This window comes from Sapajus apella, unplaced genomic scaffold, assembly GCF_009761245.1.
Source record: "Sapajus apella isolate SASKATOON/1434 unplaced genomic scaffold, GSC_monkey_1.0 scaffold31, whole genome shotgun sequence".
Classification (NCBI taxonomy): Eukaryota; Metazoa; Chordata; class Mammalia; order Primates; family Cebidae; genus Sapajus; species Sapajus apella.
This window is the reverse complement of record NW_022436971.1, coordinates 14,359,229-14,381,178: the sequence shown is the minus strand read 5'-3', so window position 1 is coordinate 14,381,178 and position 21,950 is coordinate 14,359,229. Positions and strand designations below refer to the sequence as shown.

At 37.2% G+C, this 21,950-nt stretch overlaps 1 protein-coding gene across 10 annotated transcripts in view; it reads right to left on the bottom strand.

Moving 5' to 3' along the window:
- Positions 1 to 21,950, bottom strand: part of ROCK2 (Rho associated coiled-coil containing protein kinase 2) — a 151,841-nt gene that overhangs the window by 54,114 nt on the left and 75,777 nt on the right. For 9 of the 10 annotated variants that reach the window (XM_032294122.1, XM_032294121.1, XM_032294113.1 and 6 more), the window contains one exon: positions 13,319 to 13,456. The exons of the other annotated variant lie outside the window; for it this stretch is intronic. In XM_032294122.1, coding sequence (XP_032150013.1) covers positions 13,319 to 13,456 — 138 coding nt within the window. The remainder of the gene's footprint in view (positions 1 to 13,318; positions 13,457 to 21,950) is intronic. 10 annotated transcript variants of the gene reach the window in all.

The window sequence follows — 21,950 nt, the reverse complement described above, 5'->3', positions numbered from 1 at the left end:
AAAAAAAAAAAAAAAAAAAAAAAAAAAAAAAAAAAAAAAAGTGTGTGTGTGTGTGTCTGTGTGTGTGTGTGTGTGTGTGTGTCTGTGTGTGTGTGCTGTCACATCAATTAAACATTAGGATGATATGAGGACAGAAAAACACCCTTAAGTGTAAGAATTCACTATATGACTGATGATAGATGAACAGATTAGAGTTAGAAAATTGAGAAAATGAACATTCTCAGAATACACTGAAGGAGTAAGAGATGAAATACAGAGCAATGTCTACTCAAAAGCAGTTCTAGAGAGAGTACAGACTAGAACGACAAAGGAATAAACAAAAATTTCTAGAAATGAGTAAAGTTAAAAATCTAAGATCAAGAAAACCTCTACATGAATAGAGACTTTACACAGCTAGGGCTAAATTTTCAGAAATCCAAGAGAAAAATCCTGTTTCCAAAAAATGTCATATATACAAAAACATAAAATCATATTTTCAACAAATCTCTCAGCCAACATACTGAATATAAAAGCAACACAGCTATATCTTCAAAGTTTTGAGGGAAAATAATTTTGGTTCTAGAATATGGCAGACAAGAAAACAAATGAGATGACAAAATGAAATTTTATAAATAGACCATTTTCAAAAAAATTATTCAAGACTGTAGTTTGACAAAATGAAATACTGTTGGGTGCAGTGGCTCATGCCTGTGATCCCAGCACTTTGGAAGGCAGACGCAGGCAGATACCCTGAGGTCAGAAGTTCGAGATCAGCCTGGCTAACTTGGCGAAACCCCCATTTCTACTTAAATTACAAAAATGAGCCAGGCGTGGTGGCGCATGCCTGTAATTCCAGCTAATCAGGAGGCTGAGGTGGGAGAACTGCTGGAACCTGGCAAGCAGAGGTTGCAGTGAGCTGAGATTGTGCCACTGCACTCTAGCCTGGGGGACAGATTAAGACTCTGGTGGGGGAGGGAGGGGCAGAAAAAGAATAAATACAAGTAAGAGGATTATGTGAGACAAAATGGAAGGCATCAGGATGCAGAGAAAGAAGAAATAGGAAAGCACGATAAGGCTGGTTACAAAATAGAGAGAGAGAGAGAGAGAGTGAGTGTGTGTGTGTGGGGTGTATGTGGGGGTGTTACCAAATTGAGAAAGAGAGAGAGAGAGAGAGAGAGAGAGAGAGAGAGAGAGAGAGAGTGTGTGTGTGTGTGTGTGTGTGTGTGTGTGTGTGTGTGTGTGTGTGTGTATCTGTCTGTTGGTGTATAATGTGTTTAAATGATTACAGGAAACATGCAAATAAATGAAGAGACCACCTCATGTACATGGATTGGAAGAATCAATATTATCAAAATGGCAACTCTCCCCAGACTGATCAATGCAATCTCCACCTCAATCCTGGTGGATCTTTTCTAGAAACCAACAAACAGGTCCTAAAATTTATTTGGAAATGCGAAGGACTCAGAAAAGCCAAAACAATCTGGAACTAGAACAAAGCAGGAGGACTTATATTATTTCAAAACTTACTACAAAATTACAATAATCAAGACAATACTGGCCAGGCACGGTGGTTCTCGCTGGTAATCCCAACACTTGGGGAGGCCTAAATGGGAGGATGGCTTGAGGCCAGGAATTCGAGACCAGCCTGGGCAATAAAGTAAGACTATGTCTCTACACAAATTTTAAAAATTAGCCAGGAGTGATGGTATACCTGTAGTCTTGGCTACTTGGGAGGCTGAGGTGGGAGGATGCTTGAGCCCAGGAGTTTGAGGCTTATAGTGAGCTATAATTGGACCACTCTACACCAGCCTGTGCAACAAAGTGAAATATAACTAATGGCATACAAAAAGATATATAGATCAATTGAACACAACTGTACAGAACTGAGAATCCAGAAATAACAACTTTTTTTGACAAAGGTGCCAGGGCAATTGAGGGGAAATTTTTTTAAAAAAGTCTGAACAACTAGATAGCCACAGTCAAAAAGGTAAATATTTTTGGAACCTTACCTCACACCATAGGCAACAATTAATGCAGAATGAATTATAGGTCTACATTTAAGAGTTAAAACTACAAAAACCTTAGAACAACACAGGAGAATATCTTCATGACCCTAGGTTAGGCAAGGTTTCTTAGATATAACAACAAACGCATATCTGACAAAATAAAAAACTGATACATAGTATTTTATCAAAATAAAAATTTTCCGGCTTGAAAAGATACTATCAATAAAATGAGAAGATGAGCCACAGGTCGGGAGGAAATATATACAAGTGATATATATAGCATTAGTCATTAGGGAAATACACACTAAAACCACAATGACGTACCACTTAACATCCATCAGGATAGCTATACTAAAAAAGACAGAAAATATTAAGTGTTGGTAAGAATGCAAAATGGCACAACCGCTTTGGAAACCAGTCTGATAATTTCTTACAAAGTTAAACATAAATGTAGCAGACAATCAAGGATTTCACACGTATGTATCTACCAAAAAAAATGAAATATATCCACCAAAGACTAATAAGTAAATATTCATATCATCATCATTCACTAGTCATAATGGCCAAAAAGTGGAAGCAATTCAAATGTCCGTCAACTGGTAAATGAACAAAATGGAGTACATCTCTATACTGTTTACACCCCAACTGGGTGTTCTGCAATACAATTTGGACGTTAACCATCAAGGCTTATCGGCATGAGATCCCACAAGTGAAGATCTCAGTCTTCCACAAAATTTCCCTCACTTCAGAATTCAACTGCACTCTGGGGATCCCCAGGTTCCCTACATTTTGGACTTACTGGCTACAAATTCAGGAGTTCCCACAACCTCCTCAGGCTTAACAATTTACTAGGGTAACTCACAGAACTCAAGATAGTGCTATATTTACAATTACAGTTTTATTACAAAGGATATACACAGGACAAAGTCTGGAAGAGATTACAGAGCTTCTGCATCCTCTGTCTGTGGAATGAAAGTGCATCACTCTCCTGGCACCAGAACATCAATGTGTTAACCAACCAGGAAGATCCACTGAGTGTCAATATCCAGAGTTTCTATGGGGGCCCCATTACATAGACATTTATTGATTAAATCACTGGCCAAATGATAAAACTCAATCTCTACTTCCCGGACAACTCCTTCTCCCGCTCCCAGGAGGTCTGGCAGCTGAAAGCCTTAGTCTTCTAATCATGTGTTTGGTCTTTTGTAGAGGTCAGTCCACTACCTGAAGCTATCAGGAGGCCACCTGAGTCACCTCATTGGTATAACAAAGACACTCCTGTCACTCAGGAAATTCCAGAGCTTCTGAAGCTCTATGCCAGAAATAGTGACAAAGACTAGATATATTATTTATTATACCACACCATACAATGGAATACTACTCAGCACTAAAAAGGAATGAAGTATAACAAACGTTACAGCCTGGATGAACCTTAACAACAGTATGCTAAGGGAAAAGTGCCAGATGCAAAAGACAACATATTGTATGATTCCATTCATATGACATGCCTAGAAAAAGCAAATCTACAGGGACAGAAAGCACATTAATGGTTGCCTGGGGCTTAGAGGGTAATAGGAAATGTCAATAAAGGCTACAAGTGACTACTTTGGGATGGGAGAAATGCTCTAAAATCAGACGGTAGTGATGGTTGCATAATGTAAATTTCCTAAAACTCACTAAATCATACACTTAACACAGGTGAATTTTATGGTATGGAAATTAGGCCTCAATAAAGTTCTACTATAAAGTAGTATTACAGAGGTATAAAAACTTGTATACCTCAATAAAGTTGTATAGTTATTATACCTCAATAAAATAAACTTTGAAAACTTAAATTTGCATGTTAAAATGGTAAATATAGCCACTAGAACAACAAAAAAGAGATACTATACATATTTTCCATCAGAATAAAGGCAATAATTCTTGTTTTATTTATAAGAGAGAAAAAATGGGGCTGGGTGCAGTGACTCACGCTAGTAATCCTAGCACTTTGGGAGGCTAAGGTGAGTGGATCACCTGAGGTCAGGAGTTTGAGACCAGCCTGGCCAACATAGTGAAACCCTGTCTCTACTAAAAATACAAAAAGTTAGCCAGGCGCGGTGCCAGGTTCCTGTAATCCCAGCTACTCGGGAGGCTGAGGCAGGAGAATCGCTTAAACCCAGCAGGCAGAGGTATGCAGTGAGCCGAGATCATGCCACTTCACTCCAGCCTCAGCAAAAGAGCAAAACTCCGTCTCAAAAAAAAAAAAAAAAAAGAAAAAAAAAGGAGAGAGAGAGAAAACGGAAAAAAGCCTTAATGTCCATTAATATATGCATAGATAAATAACTGTCACAACTCCCTATAAGGATATAATAAAAAGGAATGAAATATTTATATAAATCATGGATGAATCTCAAAACAATTTTGTGGTGTCAAAGAAGACTAATAGAATAGATACTGCAGAAGAAAAGATCCACAAACTTTAGGACATAGCAAAAAGCTATACAAAATGAAGTATGAAAGAAAAAAAGACTGGTGGGAAAAAGAGTACCAGTTACCTATGCGACAACATCAAGCAGATTACACATGTGTAACTGAAGTCTGAGAAAGGGGACAGGGGTTTAGGAGACAGGAGTTGAGACAGAAAAAACATTTAAAGAAATAATGGCCAAACTACCTCCAAGTTTGATGAACTCTATAAACCCATAATTCTAAGAAGCTTCAATAAATACCAAGCAAGGTAAACCAAGCTAATTAAAGCAATGTGTTACTGGTGGCAAGAACAGATAAACAACTCAGTGAGACACAGAGCCCCAAAACAGACCTATGCACATATGGATAAATGAATGACAATATAAAAAGTAACATACACCAGTGGGGAACAGAAAGCTTTGTCAATATGTAATATTGGAACAACTGAATATCCACATGGAAACAAATAAAATTTAATCCTTAAGTATCAATTCTGGGCTGATTATAGGTGCTATGGTCTGAACATTTTGTGTTCCCTCAAAATTCAAATGAAATCTTAATTAAAAAATCAATTCTGGGCTGATCACAGGTGCTATGGTCTGAATATTTTGTGTTCCCTCAAAATTCACAAATTTTGATGAATTTTGAAATCTAATGACGGTATGATAACACCATCATCCTAAGGTGATAGTATTAGAGGGTGCTTCTGAGAAAATGAGTAGGTCATGGAGGCCACTTGGGTCACCTTGTTAGCATAACATGAACTCAGCCCTCACAAATGGGTTTACTGCCCTTATAAAATAGGCCCAAGGGAGCTCACTCACCCTCTTCTACCATGTGAGAACACAGGGACGAGGTGCCATATATGAGAAAGTAGATTCTCACCAGGCAACAAATCTGCCAGCACCTTGATCTTGGACTTCCCAGCAACCAGAACTTTGGGAAATAAATGTCTTTTGTTTATAAGCTACCTGGTTTATGGTATTTTGTTATAGAAGCCCTAATGGACTATGTTAGGACAGACTAACAGGGAAAAAATAAAAGTCAGAAAGGTAACATAGCAGAGTATCTTTATGATCTCAAGGTAGGAACAAATTTTAATGAACACAAAAGGCAATTAACCATAAAAGTTTGATTAAACTTTTACGGCACTAAAATAATGAATTACTATTCATCAAAACATCCTATAAAAGGAGTCAGAAGCCAAGCCACACAGAGGGTATCAGAGCTCAGAAAGGGAAGGAGGACCATTCACATGTAAGGACAGGTGCCATGGGATACCAAAGCCCAAGTGAGACACAGTAGGGACAGGATTCTACCCTCACCTTGACAAACGCAGTTCTTCCTTCCAAGCTGATGGCTAGAACTTGAGGAAACTAAGATAAGCAGGATCCCACACTAAATCTTATCAAGGCGCCATACTCACTGATTGCAAGATCTTAAAGAAACAAAAATACACAGCATCCCACCTTAAATCTTACCCCAGGGAGTTAATCCTATCGCCTATATGTGCATAAGACCAGAAGAATGGCTAATCTTTACGCCTTGCCTCTTTCTGATACTAAACTCCCCACCCAGGGAGAGGCTTATTCACTATTTTAAAAAATCATGCCATGTGTATACTAACAAGATTTCCCACTGCACCTGCACACCTTGTGCTCCACCCTGCACATGTAATGACATTCATATATCTCATGCTTATTTATGCCACCATGGCTCCCAAAACACCAAAAAGACCTGTCTTCAGGGAGCCAGATGGAAAACTCTTGCTCCAGTGCTGTCTCCCTCGTGTTCCTGCATCAGCCATGAATAAAGCCTTGTCTGGGACACTTTCTTGCCTCATTTCATTTTCCAGTGCATAGGAGCCTAAGAACCTGTGGTTGGTAACACAAGAAGAGTCCAAAGGACCTCCAAGCAAAGGGGCAGCCTAATGGGGGATAATACAGCCAAAAAGGGTAAGTCAAGGTAAGACTGTGGAAACGTTCAAAACTGAAAGAAAATAAACGTGATACGGTTTGAAACTGGATCCTCCTGCTATAAAAGATATTACCGGGACAACTGGTGAAAACCCGAATGGGATCTGAATATTAATCAGTAATGTATCAATGTTAATTTCCTCATTTTGAAGCGGCATTTTTGGCCCAAATGTAAGTGCAAAAGAAATATCCGTATTTCAAAATCTATTTAAACTTTGCAAACAAGGAGCTTCTTCTACCTAACGTTCTATTGGAAATGATTAACCTGGAACTAACAAAAGAAAAATTTTTTAATTTTCTGAAAATGTCTTCTCCAAGTAAAAAATATGGTAAGTCAAAATTATATGCTTGAAGTCAACATTAACAGTCATAAATAATACATTAGTATGTACTCCTGATAAGACAGCATGAAAATGGCACTTTACAATCTTTCTCCAAAAACCCATAACCCTAGTCTACTACATAAGAAAAACATCAGACAAATCCCAATAGAGAAGCATCCACATCCTATAACTCATGTACTCCTCAAAACTGTCAAGGTCATCAAAAACAAGGAAAGTGTGAGAAACTGTCACGCCAAGAAGAGCCTAGGAAGACATGATAACTAAATGTAATGTGGTATTCTGGATGGGATCCTGAAACATTAGGTAAAACTAAACCAACTAAAGAACATCAGATAGAAATGAAAAAAATGTGAATAAAGACTTTAGTTAATAATAATGTATCAATATTGGTTCATTCATATATTTGTAAGATATTAGTAACAGGGAAAACTACTGGGGACAGACAGGAACTTTATACTCTCTGCTCAATTTTTTTTATAAACCTAAAACTTAAAAAAATAAAGTCTATGATAAAAACCAATCATGTGTTAGTGGATAATAACAGTATTTGGCAATCCCTAGTTGTGTGAAAGGACATTTTCAAAGATGAATATGTAAAATATTTGTACACACCAGCATTAGCAGATGAGTATTTGCACTTAATTTTGATGACAGGAAACACTAATTGTGGACCCCAGTTGAGCAAAATGTTATTGAATCCAAAAAAGAATTTCATTCTTGTCATTGGTAGACTTGTATTTTTAAAACTGTATTTATTACCTTTTGATTTTCACCAATAACAACTGAGTAGAATTTTGTTTTTTCATTATATAAATAGTTACATAATGTGTTCAGCTTTGCCTCGTTGGGTTGCAAAGACTAAAATATTTACCATCTGGCTCTTTACCAAAAAATGTTTGCAATTCCTGGTGTAACTGAAATGAGACTGGCCATGGTTGGTAACTGTGAAGCTGAGTGAACTGTACATGGGGATTCGATATACTTTTTTTTCTACTTTGGGGTATGTTTAAATTTATCATAACACATTTTTAAAACAGAAAAATGTATCAATAGGCTGGGTGCAGTGGCTCATACCTATAATCCCAGGGCTTTGGTAAGCAGAGGTGGGAGGAATGCTTGAGGCCAGGAGTTCAAAACCAGCATAGGAAACATAGTGAGACCCCGGTCTATAACAAATGAGCCACAGCATGGTGGTGGATGCTGACAGTACCAGCTACTTGGGAGACCGAGGTGAAAGGATCGTTTGTGTCCAGGGTTTTGAGGGTGCAGTGAACTATGACCTTGTCACTGTACTAAATGCAGCCTGGGCAACAGAGTGAGGCCCTGCCTCTTTAAAAAAAAGAAAAAAGAATGTTTTTCTTGAAGCCTTTGAAAGCAAGTTCATTCAAGCCTCATGAAATGGTTTATATTTTATATAAACCATACCAAAGCACATAAAAAAGTAGTACTATGTCTATTAATCTTTTATGTCTATTATGTCTATTAATCTTTCCATAATAAAAAAAAACAAGAGCCCATGTTTAAATAATTACATTAAAAGTCAAATCGGGTGGGCGCAGTGGCTAATGCCTGTAATCCCGGCACTTTTGAGAGGCCAAGGTGGACGGATCGCAAGGTCAGGAGATCAAGACCATTCCAACATGGTGAAACCCCATGTTTACTAAAATACAAAAAAAATTAGCCAGGTGTGGTGGCGCCTGTAGTCCTAGCTATTCAGGAGGCTAAGGCAGAGGAACTGCTTGAACCTGGGAGTTGGAGTTTGCAGTGAGCCGAGATTGTGCCACTGTACTCCAGCCTGGCGACAGAGCAAGACTCCATCTCAAAAAAAAAAAAAAAAAAAAAAAAAAAAAAAATTAAATGTCAAATCTATGCGCACAGAAGCAAAACTACTTAACAAAATTTTCGTAAGTCAAATTCAGTATCTCATTTGAAAAAAGTCACTATTGCAAATATCATTTACTTCAAATTTTACACTACTCTGAAATCTTTTTCAGTACACTGTAACAAATTAGCATATTTCATTTGCTTACTCATTTATGTTCCTTATATGTTAGCAATGAAATTTATCTTATACATTGTTTAATGTATAAAAATTATAAATTACTAATATTATTATTTTGAGACAGAGTCTCACTCTGTCACCAGGTTGGAGTGCAGTGGCGCAATCTAGGTTCACTGCAACCTCTGCCTCCTGGGTTCAAGCAATTCCCCAGCCTCAGCCTCCTGAGCAGCTGGGACTACAGGTGCACACCACCACGCTCGGCTAATTTTTACATTTTTAGTAGAGATGGGGTTTTACCATGTTGGCCAGGATGGTCTCGATCTCTTGACCTCGTGATCTGCCCATCTCAGCCTCCCAAAGTGCTGGGATTACAGGCGTGAGCCACCATACCTGTCCAAATTATATTTTTAGGTTTAATGTATAAGGAATATAAATTATTAATAAGCATATGAAATATGCTGAATCTCTTAAGTAATCAAGGAAGTACAACTTAACACAGAAACACCTTATTTCTCAAGCATGCAACTAGTAAGAATTTAAAATAGCTACAATATCAAGTATTTGCTAAAAATATGGTGAGAGAGAACATCTATACAACGATAATGTAAACTTGTAAAAAAGTTTTTTAACAAGGCAATCTGGTGCTACCAATCAAAATGTCAAATGTGCATACCACCTGACCTAGCAATCCCAATGCTAGGAATCTATTCTAAAGAAAAACTCACACATGTATAAAAGACAGAACTGCAAGCACAGTTAATTCCACATCAAGAGCAGCAAATGTGTAAGACAGGAGCACCCTGTTACATCACATTGCAAGCAAGCTATAAAAGACTATTAAGGCTTCATTAAAGGTTTCAGAAGCCAATCTCATTCTGATCCCACTAGTGAAAGGTATCATAATTTGAGCATCAATAAAATTTTGAAAGGACTGAAACACATTAAACAAGTTTTAAGTCCATGAGTTCAAACTGATTCTCCCCCAAAACTGGTCACTTTTATTTTGAAAACTGGTAAATACAACCAAAGAATAAAGCATTTATCCTGTCCTTCCAGTGTGAACTGCACCCCTGAGTAACTACCAAGTAAACAGAAATAGTTTTCTTCACAGAAGTATTCCAATCACTATAAGCAAGGAGGAATGATTGAATTGAAGTATCATCATTTTACAACCCTTAGTAAATGATATATCAAGACACTGAGCACAAATAGCTGGTTAACCAGAAAACTGGAGATTAGCCTTCTTATAGGTGGCCTATGAACCTGGCCTATGAAGCAGTCCCACACCATCCCCTTCCACAATCAACCCTGACTTTGATCAAGCCTCTATATCTAACAACCAATTTACAAAATACAAGTGAGAGAGAAACATGTTAAACTACACCACAAGAAGAAATCAGCAAAATCCAGGTTTCTTCCACCTGGGGACAAAAGAAAATGAAAGAAGGAAACTCTCCACATTGAGAGATTTAAAAGATATATCTGAACTTAAATTTTTTTTAAATGCCAAAACTAAACTAAGGTGTTTAGTGGTACACATTTGCGTCATAAAACTACAAAGGAAAGCAGGGAAGCATTTGCCATAAAAATAAGAACACTAGAAAAACACAGCAAACTGGATATATAAATGGCTTAAAAAAGACAAAGCCCTCTCTACCTGCAAAAGAATAAAAGTTTTAAAAATATGTCAATATTCATCTATTGAATTCTGAAATCACATTAAGAATATATTTCTATGAAATACAGATAGGTCCAAGACTTGACCTATTACTGTGATTAATTTATATAACAAAAATGAAAAGAGCTATTTCTAACAAAAATATAGTAACAAACTATTGGGGCATTAATACAACTAAATATTGAATAGTCATTTAAAAATAAGAGCCAAGATTTGGAAAACTGAAATAATACAATGAGATTAATTATAGGTATATCCAATGACTCATTAATTTCACTGCAATGTAGATCCCTAAAAGAAATGTGTGAACATATGTACCAAAATCCTTATGAAAGAATACTCAAAGCAGCATTATTCATATATAGTCAAAAAGGAGAAACACCACAAACGTCCACTAAGTGATGAATGAACAAAGTGTGGTACAACCATGTAACAGAATACTATTTAACTATAATAAGAAATTAAGTGTTGATACATGCTATAACATGAATGAATGAATGTTAATAAGATTAGGCTAGGTGAAAGATATCACAAAAGACATATATACATGTTGTGTGATCTACCTTTCAGAGTAGACAAATCCATAAAGACAGAAAGTAGACTAATAGTACAGGGGTGGGGGTCAAGAGGAATTGGAATAAATGCTAATTGGTTCAGGGCTTCTTTGGAGGGTAAGGAAAATGTCCTAAAATTAGGTAGTGGTGATGATTGCACAACTCTGTGAAAATATTCAAAATCACTGAATAAAACAATAAAAAAAAAAAAGTCAGTCACTTTGACAAGTTTTCCCAAAAAGTCAAACATTTTATACACAAAAATATAACGGTGCACGGAATGTTGTTCTTTACCAAGAGAGATAAGCATATAAAGGCCACAATTATAATCGGATTTACTTTTTCAATTGTACTATGTTTCACTATTGGTTTGCTTCCTCAGATCCATTATCCCAATTACCTTAATAATCAGCAGATTTTCTTCTATCTCAATTAACACTTCATAAAGGTTCACATAGCAGAATTAAAGAACAAAGACTATCAACCTAGGAAATGGCAATCTACTACTATGAAAGCCATTTAAAGCTCAAAATGAAACAAATACTTTATTGCAATTATTCTTTAATCAGATAAATTATCATGGTATACAGACCAGGTATGGTGGCTCATGCCTGTAATCCCAGAACTTTGGGAGGCCAAGGCAGGCAGATCACTTGAGGTCAAGAGTTTGAGACCAGATTGGTCAACATGGTGAGACCCTATCTCTCTCTACTAAAAATACAAAAATTAGCCAGGAATGGTGGTGAGTGCCTCTAATCCCAGCTACTCAGAAGGCTGAGGCGAGAGAATCACTTGAATCCAGGAGGCGGAGGTTGCAATGAGCCAAGATCATTCCACTGCACTCCAGCCTGGGTGATGGAGGGAGACTGTCTCAAGGAAAAAGAAAAATTATCATGGTATAGAATCTACCTTAAAAGTTTTAGTTTCGCTGTACATATCAGAATTTCTGTTCACTGCCTATAATTTTTTAAAAAGTGGGAAGAAAGCAGGAGTGAGGGTCAACCTTATAAAAAAGCAACAACAGTAATGAGCTTCTAAATAACATGGTCAAAAGTGGGTTTTTTGTGTGTTGTGGGGGTTGGGGGGACCTGAACTGCTTTCCACAAGCAAGGTATCAAACTCCCAGATCATTTAAGCATTCTGAACAAGAACTGGCATATACATATCTTACTCATGACACTTGTTCAAAGATATTTGCAGACTTAGTTACTAGTATAAAAAATAATTTCAGAGAAGCTGGTGAGAAATATAATAGGAAAGAAGTCAAAGGCCAGGTGCGGTGGTTCATGTCTGTAATCCCAGAAGTTTGGGAGGATGAGGCAGGTGGATCACTTGAAGTCAGGAGCTTGAGACGAGCATGGCCAACATGGCAAAACCCCATCTCTACTAAAAATGCAAAAATTAGCCAGGCGTGGTGGCAGCCACCTGTAGTCTCAGCTATTCAGGAGACTGAGGCAGGAGAACTGCTTGAACCTGGGAAGGGGAGAATACAGTGGGCAGAGATTGTGACACTACACTCCAGCCTGGGCAATAGTGTGATCCTTCATCTCAAAAAAAAAAAAAGAAGGCAAAGCAGAACCACAAATTCCTTAACCCACAGTCAAGTAAGAGGCAAACTTAGGCATAATCTCTTCTTTTTTTTTTTTTTTTTTTTTTTTGAGATGGAGCCTCACTCTGTTGCCCAGGCTGGAGTACAATAGTGCGATCTCAGCTCACTGCAACCTCTGCCTCCTGGGTTCAAGTGATTCTCCTGCCTCAGTCTCCCAAGTAGCTGGGAATACAGGTGCATACCACCAGGCCAGCTAATCTTTTGCATTTTTAGTAGAGACAAGTTTTTACATGTTAGCCAGGAAGGTCTCAATCTCCTGACCTCCTGATCCCCCTGCCTCAGCCTTCCAAAGTGCTGGGATTACAGATGTGAGCCACTGCACCTGGCCACATGAACTTCTAACTAATATTAATATATATATATATATCCTTCCAGTTGATTCAACGAATTTACTATGTTCCTACTATGTAAATCACAAGAATAAGTGAGTATGAAATAATGGCATATTGGTATTCAAGCTAATTCTTTATAAAAGAATTAAGAAGAAAAATTTGCAAGTAATACTTGCTTCCATATACCAATTTAAGTATTTCATGTCGTATCTATGTGGACATACTGTTTAGGAACATTAAACAAATGTTTTGAATAAGATTGCATAAAAATGACTTCACTGTTACTATGTAAATGAAGCATAAGGCTTGACACACAAAAATCAACTCATAAATAATAAAGCACTCATTTAAAAAAGGAAATAAACTTATAAAAGTTAGTATGCTTACCTGAACCACCCAGGGGCTGTTGGCAAAGGCCATAATATCTCTTTCTTCCCAAAAAAAGGCAGAATCTGATCTTTTTATCATTTCAAACTTACTAAGAAGCTTCATAGCATAAACTTTCTGCGATGCCTTATGACGAACCTGTTGATTTTTTGAAATACAAAAATTAGTACTTTCATTTTATGAAAGGTAAACAGATCATATTCTAATGCTATTAAAAACTTCAGTGACAAAAATGATCCTTAGCTGATAAAAAGTAAAAGCAAAACATTTTTAATGAAAGAAACAAAGGAAAACACTTAATACTCAGCAAATCTGTTCTTACAGCAAATATTTATTGAAAGGTTATATGTGCCAGACATTATACTAGGCAACGGGGATTAAACAGTGAATCAAACACAGAAATCCTCGCCTTCATTGGGTTTATATTCTAGTGCTGAGAAGTAGGTGATAAATGTTAAAAACAGTATGTAAGATGGTAATAAGTGAGATGGAGCAAAAGCATAGCACAGAGAATGGAATATGGAATATGCTGGCAGCAGAAGGGGACGGTGAGCTGAAAGTTTAAGTAGATTGATCAGAGTAGACCTCATTGAGAAGGCAGGATTTGAACAGGGATTTAAGGAAGATAAGGACTGAGCCAGCTACAGGAGGTGACTCCAGGAAGAGGGAACATGCAAAGATAATACGGGAAGCTGCTAGGGGGTTTTAAGCAGAGGAGCTTCATTTCAACTAAATGAAGCTAAATTCATGAAGCTTCATTCTCTCATGTTAATTAAGCTAACCAATTTTAAGAATGAGGTGCTGTTAAATAAGAAACTTACAAGATATGTCTACTGAAGAAAAACATTTATTTAAGTAGTTTGAAACATCAATGTATACATATCCCTCAATATCTGCCCATAAGAACCCAATAAATTTAGATATCAAGGAATACCTATGATTTTGTTAAGTCACTCTTATTTCTCTTTAGATACCCTATTTAAAAGTTTTTTTTAAGGACAAAAAATACTACCAACGATGAGGTCATCTGATCAATCCCTATGTTTCCAATTAGACTGCAAGTTCCATAAGAGCAAGAAGATTTTCCATTTTTGACCATCCTTTTAATTCCAAGAACACAGCAAACTGTCCACCACAGAGCCAATAAATTATAACAGTTAACATTTATTGGATAAGTAATAAGTAACAACTGCTAACACTTATGCTTGGGTGTCTAAAAGGATGCCTAAAAATGAAACTCTTAATCTTCACCCCTAAATTTATTCCTCCTACAGTTCTTCCCCATTTCAGTAAATGGCAGCTTCATCCTTCTAGTTGCTCTAGCTAAAAAAAACCTTTGGCACCTCTTTTTCTCTCAAACAGCTTATCAAATTTATCAGCAAATCCTGTCAGTTCTACTTTCAAGTAGTTTCAGAATCCAACCATTTCTAACTAACTCCACTGATACCACCCTAGTTCAACATCTTTTATTTCAATTACCAACTTGTTTCCCTGCCGTCACTCTCTGCTATCCATAGCCTAGTCATCCTTCTAGAACATAAACCATTTCCTGTCACTCTGCTTAAAACCCCCTTACAGCTACCCATATCAACTGTGCGCGTTCTCTCTGCCTGGAGTCACCTCCTGTAGCTGGCTCAGTCCTTATCTTCCTTAAATCCCTGTTCAAATCCTGCCTTCTCAATGAGGTCTACTCTGATCAATCTACTTAAACTTTCAGCTCACCGTCCCCTTCTGCTGCCAGCATATTCCATATTCCATTCTCTGTGCTATGCTTTTGCTCCATCTCACTTATTACCATCTTACACACTGTTTTTAACATTTATCACCTACTTCTCAGCACTAGAATATAAACCCAATGAAGGCAAGGATTTCTGTGTTTGATTCACTGTTTAATCCCCGTTGCCTAGTATGATGTCTGGCACATATAACCTTTCAATAAATATTTGCTGAAAGAACAGATTTACTGAGTAAGTACTTACTTACTTAAGTAAGATTAAGTAAGATAATACATGTATTAAAACACGCAGTGCCCAGCATGTGCCAGGCACTGCGTGTTTTAATACATGTATTATCTTACTTAATCTTCATTCCCAGTGAGGTATTATTTCCCCATATTACAAATGGGAAATCTGAGACACAGAGACATTAAACTACCTGCAGGCTATATAGATAGTAAGTAGAATTAACTCAAGATGGATTAAACTCTTAAACCTAAGACCTAAAACCATAAAAATACTAGAAGAAAACTTAGGCAATACCATTCAGGACATAGACATGGGCAAAGAGTTCATAACTAAAACACCAAAAGCAATGGCAACAAAAGCCAAAATTGACAAACGGTATCTAACTAAACTAAAGAGCTTCTGCACAGCACAAGAAACTAGCATCAGAGTGAACAAGCAACCTACAGAATGGGAGAAAAATTTTGCAATCTATCTATCTGACAAAGGGCTCTATCCAAAATCTACAAGGATCTTAAACAAATGTACAAGAAAAAAACAATCCCATCAAAAAGTGAGTGAAGGGTATGCACAGACACTTCTCAAAAGAAGACACTTATGTGGCCAACAAACATATGAGAAAAAGCTCATCATCGGTCATTAGATAAATGCAAATCAAAACTACAATGAGATAATGTCTCAGGCCAGTTAGAATGGCGATCATTAAAAAGTCAGGAAACAATAGATGCTGGAGAGGATGTGGAGAAACAAGAATGCTTTTACATTGTTGGTGGGAGTGTAAATTAATTCAACCATTGTGGAAGACAGTGTGGCGATTCCTCAAGCATCTAGAACCAGAAATAACATTAGACCCAGCAATCTCATTACTGGGTATACAACCAAAGGATTATATACCATTCTACTATAAAGACACATGCACACGTATGTTTATTGCAGCACTGTTCACAATAGCAAGGACTTGGAATGAACCCAAATGCCAATCAATGATAGACTAGATAAAGAAAATGTGGCATATATATTATATACCATAAAATACTATGCAGCCATAAAAAAGGATGAGTTCATGTCCTGTGCAGGGACATGCATGAAGCTGGAAACCAACATTCTCAGCAAACTAACACAGGAACAGAAAACCAAACACTGCAGGTTCTCACTTGTAAGTGGGAGTTGAACAATGAGAACACATGGACACAGGGAGGGGAATGTCTCACACCAGGGCCTGTCGGTGGGTGAGGGTCTAGGGGAGGGTTAGCATTAGAAGAAATACCTAACGTAGATGACAGGTTGATGGGTACAGCAAATCACCATGGCACATGTATACCTAGGTTAACAAACCTACACATTCTGCACATGTATCCCAGAAATTAAAGCATATTAAAAAAAAAATATTTAAAGGTAATCTGCAGGCAGAATCTATGCGATTTTCCAGTTGGTGCTCCTTTTTACTAAGAAGTATGCCAGTTTTTGTACAACAAATTATATTGTTACCCTACTCAGGGTTGGAAGAAAAGATGATGAGAAGACATCAAGCTCCTGACTATTGACTACAGGGTCCTAAATGATCTAACCTATGTCCACCTTGCCAACTTAAATCTTCTCATTTTCTTCCCCTTGTTCATACTTCAGTCACACTTATCTTCTCTCAGTTCCTCTAATATAACGAAATTTTACTAAGGATCTTTCTGGATATTGTAAAGGTATTTAAAAACTCATCATAGTACCTAATTCCACCTCTCTCACAAGGACACTACCTCCTTATCCATTCAGTTTAAATATAAAACTCCTCAAAGAAGCTTCTCTGACCACCCTAACTAAGGCAGGAACTCACTGTTCTCAGCCTTAGAGCCCTATTTGTTTTCTTCCTGGCAGATATCATAATTTGTTATTTTTGATGTTGTTTCTTTGTATTTATTGCTTGTCTCCCATGGTGGAATGTAAATTCAACAAGGATGGGGATTATGCATGCCTGTTTTGTTCTCCATTATATACCTAGTGCCAAGTACAATGCCAGCAATGGCAATAAAACACGCACTCACTAAATATTTAATGACTAAATATCTGCAAAAATTTATGTTACTTCTGGTCACACCATATATTTCCAGTTTTAAAAAAACATTTAGCAGGTAATATTTCTAGTTATCTTTTGTCAAACACTATCCACATGTAGAGTTGATACTTATATTGATCAAAATAAGGTAAACCAAAGATATGCTTGGGTCTTCCCCAGAGGAAACAGAGAAGAATCACTTACGAGATACTCTACACAATGCAATAAAATTTTACAAAATCATAAAATGTTATGCCTCTTCTGATATACAGAAAGTTTTGTTCCCCCTCCAATAAAACCCAGGTACAAAATTTTATTTGGGGAGTAAATTTGAACAAGTCACCAATGGAAAATACAGGTAAGTCCCAGGATGACACAATAAATTTGCATATTTATCACTCAGATTCATGTACTTCTGGCTATGATGAAGTAACTGGTACTAGCTAGCCCTCCAATTATAAACAACCATCAAAAGTGACAAAACACGAGGCAACTATATTCAGGTTTCATAAAATAAACACAAGACTATAATTCTCAAGAGAAGAGAAACTCACCAAGTCAACACCATAATTGCCCAGAAATGCTGACAAAAGTCAATATTGCAACCAGTGTACAGCATGTGATTGCATGGTTCTGCTGAGTTGAGGAGGCAGAGATTAGAGTTTATGACAAACGAAGCAGCTAAATTATTCTGGGCAGGCAATTGGAAAGTTAGGAGAGAGAGATCCCTAGAAGTCACATGCCTGTACTTGGCTAAAGGCTGGGCTACCCAGAGAGAAAGTAGCTCAGATTTACTAGAGAGTAACTGTTTTGGGATTATAGTAAAACAGATACACTAGCAGTTAAGTGGCATTGGAAGAACACAAGATTTCAAGACAAGTCAAAGTAGAGTAGGCCAGGCGTGGTGGCTCATGCCTGTAATCCCAGCACTTTGGGAAGCGGAGGCGGAAGGACTGCTTGAGCCGAAGAGTTGGAGACAGCCTGGGCAACACAGTCAGACCCTGTCTCTTAAAAAGAAAAAAAAAAAGGTAGAGAAACCTTGCTCATTTCTTGTGACATTCAGCTGACACATCTTATGAGAAAAAACCAGGCTCTAAAGTAAGACCTATTCTAGCACTAACCTAAAAAAACCTGACATTAAACCCTGAAAGATCCAAAGGGAAACACAGTTTGGAGGTTGCCTCCTACAAATTTAAAAGAATTTGGGAAACATCTTGATCTTTCCACGCATCTACGTTTACAAAGTGTAAAACTAACCCTACACAAGTTAAGGATGAACAGCAAGTAACTGGACAGTCTATCAGGTTAAAAATCAACAGTATTCAAAGAAAAATAACAAAAAATCCAGAGTCTCCATTATACATCCACAAGGTACAGTACATAATTTAAAAATTACTAATCAAAAAGGAAAATGTGACTCATCAAGAAAAAAGCAGTCAATAGAAAATGGCCCCAAAAGATGTTAGATTCAACTGATAAATACTTTAAAATAGCTCTTATAAATATGTTCAAAGAACTAAGGGAAAATATATTGAAGAAAGAAAAGAAAATATAGTCTTAATGAGTGAATAAAAGTAAGTTATCAACAGAAAAATGGAAACTAGGCCAGGTACAGTGGCTCACGCCTGTAGATATCAGCACTCTGGGAGGCCAAAGCAGGCAGATCACTAGAGGTCAGGAGTTCGAGACCAGCCTGGCCAATATGGTAAAACCCCATCTCTACTAAAAATACAAAAATTAGCCAGGTGTGGTGGCATGCACCTGTATCCCAGCTCCTCAGGAGGCTAAGGCAGGAAAATTGCTTGAACCTGGGAGGCAGAGGTTGCAGTGAGCTGAGATGGTGTCACTGCACTCCATGCACTCCAGCCTGGGTGAGAGAGCAAGACTCCATCTCCAAAGAAAAACAAAGAAAGTATAAGGAAGTCAGTGAACTTGAACACAATCAATCTGATAAATAAAGACAAAATGAATAAACGAAAATGAAGAGACTGTTTCTGTTTTAAACAGTTTTTTAATCAATCTGATAAAGACAAATCAATCTGGTAAAGACAAAACGAATAAATGAAAATGAAAAGTGTTTGTTTTAATCAGTTTTTATAATTTCTGTTAATTGGAGTAATCCATTTATAATTACCCATAGTTTAGACTGTTTAAAATGGTACTGAAATCCCATTTTTCAATACCATTTTAAACAGTCTAAAATCTGGGTAATTATATATGGATTAAATACTCCAATTAACAGAAATTATAAAAACTGATTAAAAAGCAATTATAGTTCATATATATAATGATTATATATTGATACGGTTTGGATTTGTGTCGCCACCCAAATTTCAGGTCACACTGTAATACCCAGTGTTAGAGGAAGAGCGTAGTGGGAGGTGACTGGATCATGGGGAGGGGCTTCCCCTTTGATGTTCTCCTGATAGTGAGTTCTGATGAGATTTGGTATTAAAAATGTGTGGCATCTCTTTCTTTGTTCTCTTTCTTCTTCTCTGGTCACGTAAGACATGCTTGCTTCCCTTTTGCCTTCTGCCATGATTGTAAGTTTCCTGAGGCCTCCCCAGCCACACTTCCTGTACAGCCTGCAGAATTGTGAGTCAATTAAACCTCTTTTATGAATTATCCAGTCTTTCAGGTAGTTCTTTATAGCAAAGTGAGAACAGACTAATACATATATCTAAAATACATATTATATATACTATATATGAATATATACATAACAGTTATATAGTTTAATTGTGAGACCAATGAGATGAAAACAAATGGAGAAAGATATACCATGCAAATAACAAGGATAAGAAAGTTGGCATGTAAATAAAACAGTAGACTTCAAGGCAAAGAGTATTATAAGAGATAAAGAAAGTAATTCAGATAAAAGGGGTAATTCATTACAGAGCCATAACAATTCAAGAGACAAATCTGTAGCTTCAGTTGGAAATGTTAATACCCCATTGCCTTAGTTAAGGTTGTACAGAGGTCGAATTATGCTCCGAGGTCATCCCAAACAAAATTTTGAATGCAGGGATAGTAGACTATGGCATCTCAGTATTTGATAGAACAAACAAAAATCAGTATGGATATAAAGAAAATACAGCCCAAAATGAAAACTGCCTAAGCAAATTATAATTAAAAAGATTATATTAATAGATTATATCATTTCTCATTTTAAAATATTTTGAAATTTGGGAAGTTAGTCTAGGCAGCTACAGCAGCGGCCGCAGCACAGGGGCTGGTAAGCGCTGGGCAGTGAGAACCTCATGGCAGAGGAAGAAAGCGACCAAGAGGCTGAATGACTCGGAAAAGAGCTCATGGCCATTGTGGAGTCCCCTTATAGGTCCCTGTCCCTGTAGGGCTTACAGCTGTAGGTGGTGGCAGCGGGGGGTTCAGCAGTCGGGATTACTGTGGACACTTCTGTCAAGTGGTTGAACATTATGCTGGAAGATGGCAGGTTCCTTTGCCACAGTTTCAGGTTCTTCAGAATGCATTTTGTTGTTTTACAACAGCCAGTGGATCACTCCCAGATGAACGTGAGCACATACATGTTTTGAGTAGCCTTGCTGTGAGTTTGAGTTGCTGCTGTTCTTTGGAAGAGACGAGTTTTATGAAGGGCCCTTAAAGGATATTCTTGGATCATTCCAGGAATACCACAATCACCTCCACAGATATAAAAAAGTGAATCTGGAACTGGTGACTCCAATCATTAGAGATGGTGGCCTGTGGGAAGTTGTCTGTCCTTAAAGCTCAGCCAGCATCTCAGGAGATTCAAAATCAAACCAACATTTGTGAAAGCAAATATACTTTCATTTACTAACTACAGCAGTAATAGTGATTCTTCTTCATTTTATAATACTAAATAATGGAGTGATGTATTTTCAAGTGAAAAGTGTTTATTTTTCTAACCTGGTCCACAGTAATTTCTGACACTAGGTTTGGTACATTTATTTCTCATAATGGAAATTCCAAGTGGAAACACATCTACTAGATGTTATCAATTTACAGAGAGTACATTTTTGTCACTTCAGTTATATATTTAAAATCTGTTTAAGAACATCGTTTTTTTAAGAAACAAAAAGTCTGCTTTTCATGAAGGCACGTGGAATCTCCCTTCCCTTACACAGGAAACTCCATTAGGGCTGGAACTCTGAATTTTTGTCACTACTACTGCATACCCTATAGCTAGCCCAGTGCTTGGTACAAAGGAGATGCTTAATATAAGTATTTGTGATTGACTGAATGACCACATGATGAATGCATGAATCAATAAGTGACTAACTATATGAATAAATTTGAATTCCAAATACTCCAGAGCAGTATTTCCCAAGCTTCAGGATTAGAAGTTTTGTCTATACCCTTAATACCTGCATATTTCTTTGATATCACCTCCTGTCCAATCTGATTTAACAGTGGTTCTTTGTAGGCCAAAATTCCCTTCTAAAGCAGGAGGCTTTGTCAATTGCTCTTAATTATTTTTTAAAATGTTCCCCATATTATTCCTGAACCCCAGAACATTTTGGATCACCAAAACTTCAGAATGTAAGCTCAGCAATAGCGAATAAGCACAAAAATGCAGAAAACACTGACAAGTATAGAGAGAGCCTATGGAGTTCAGTTATGAAACAGC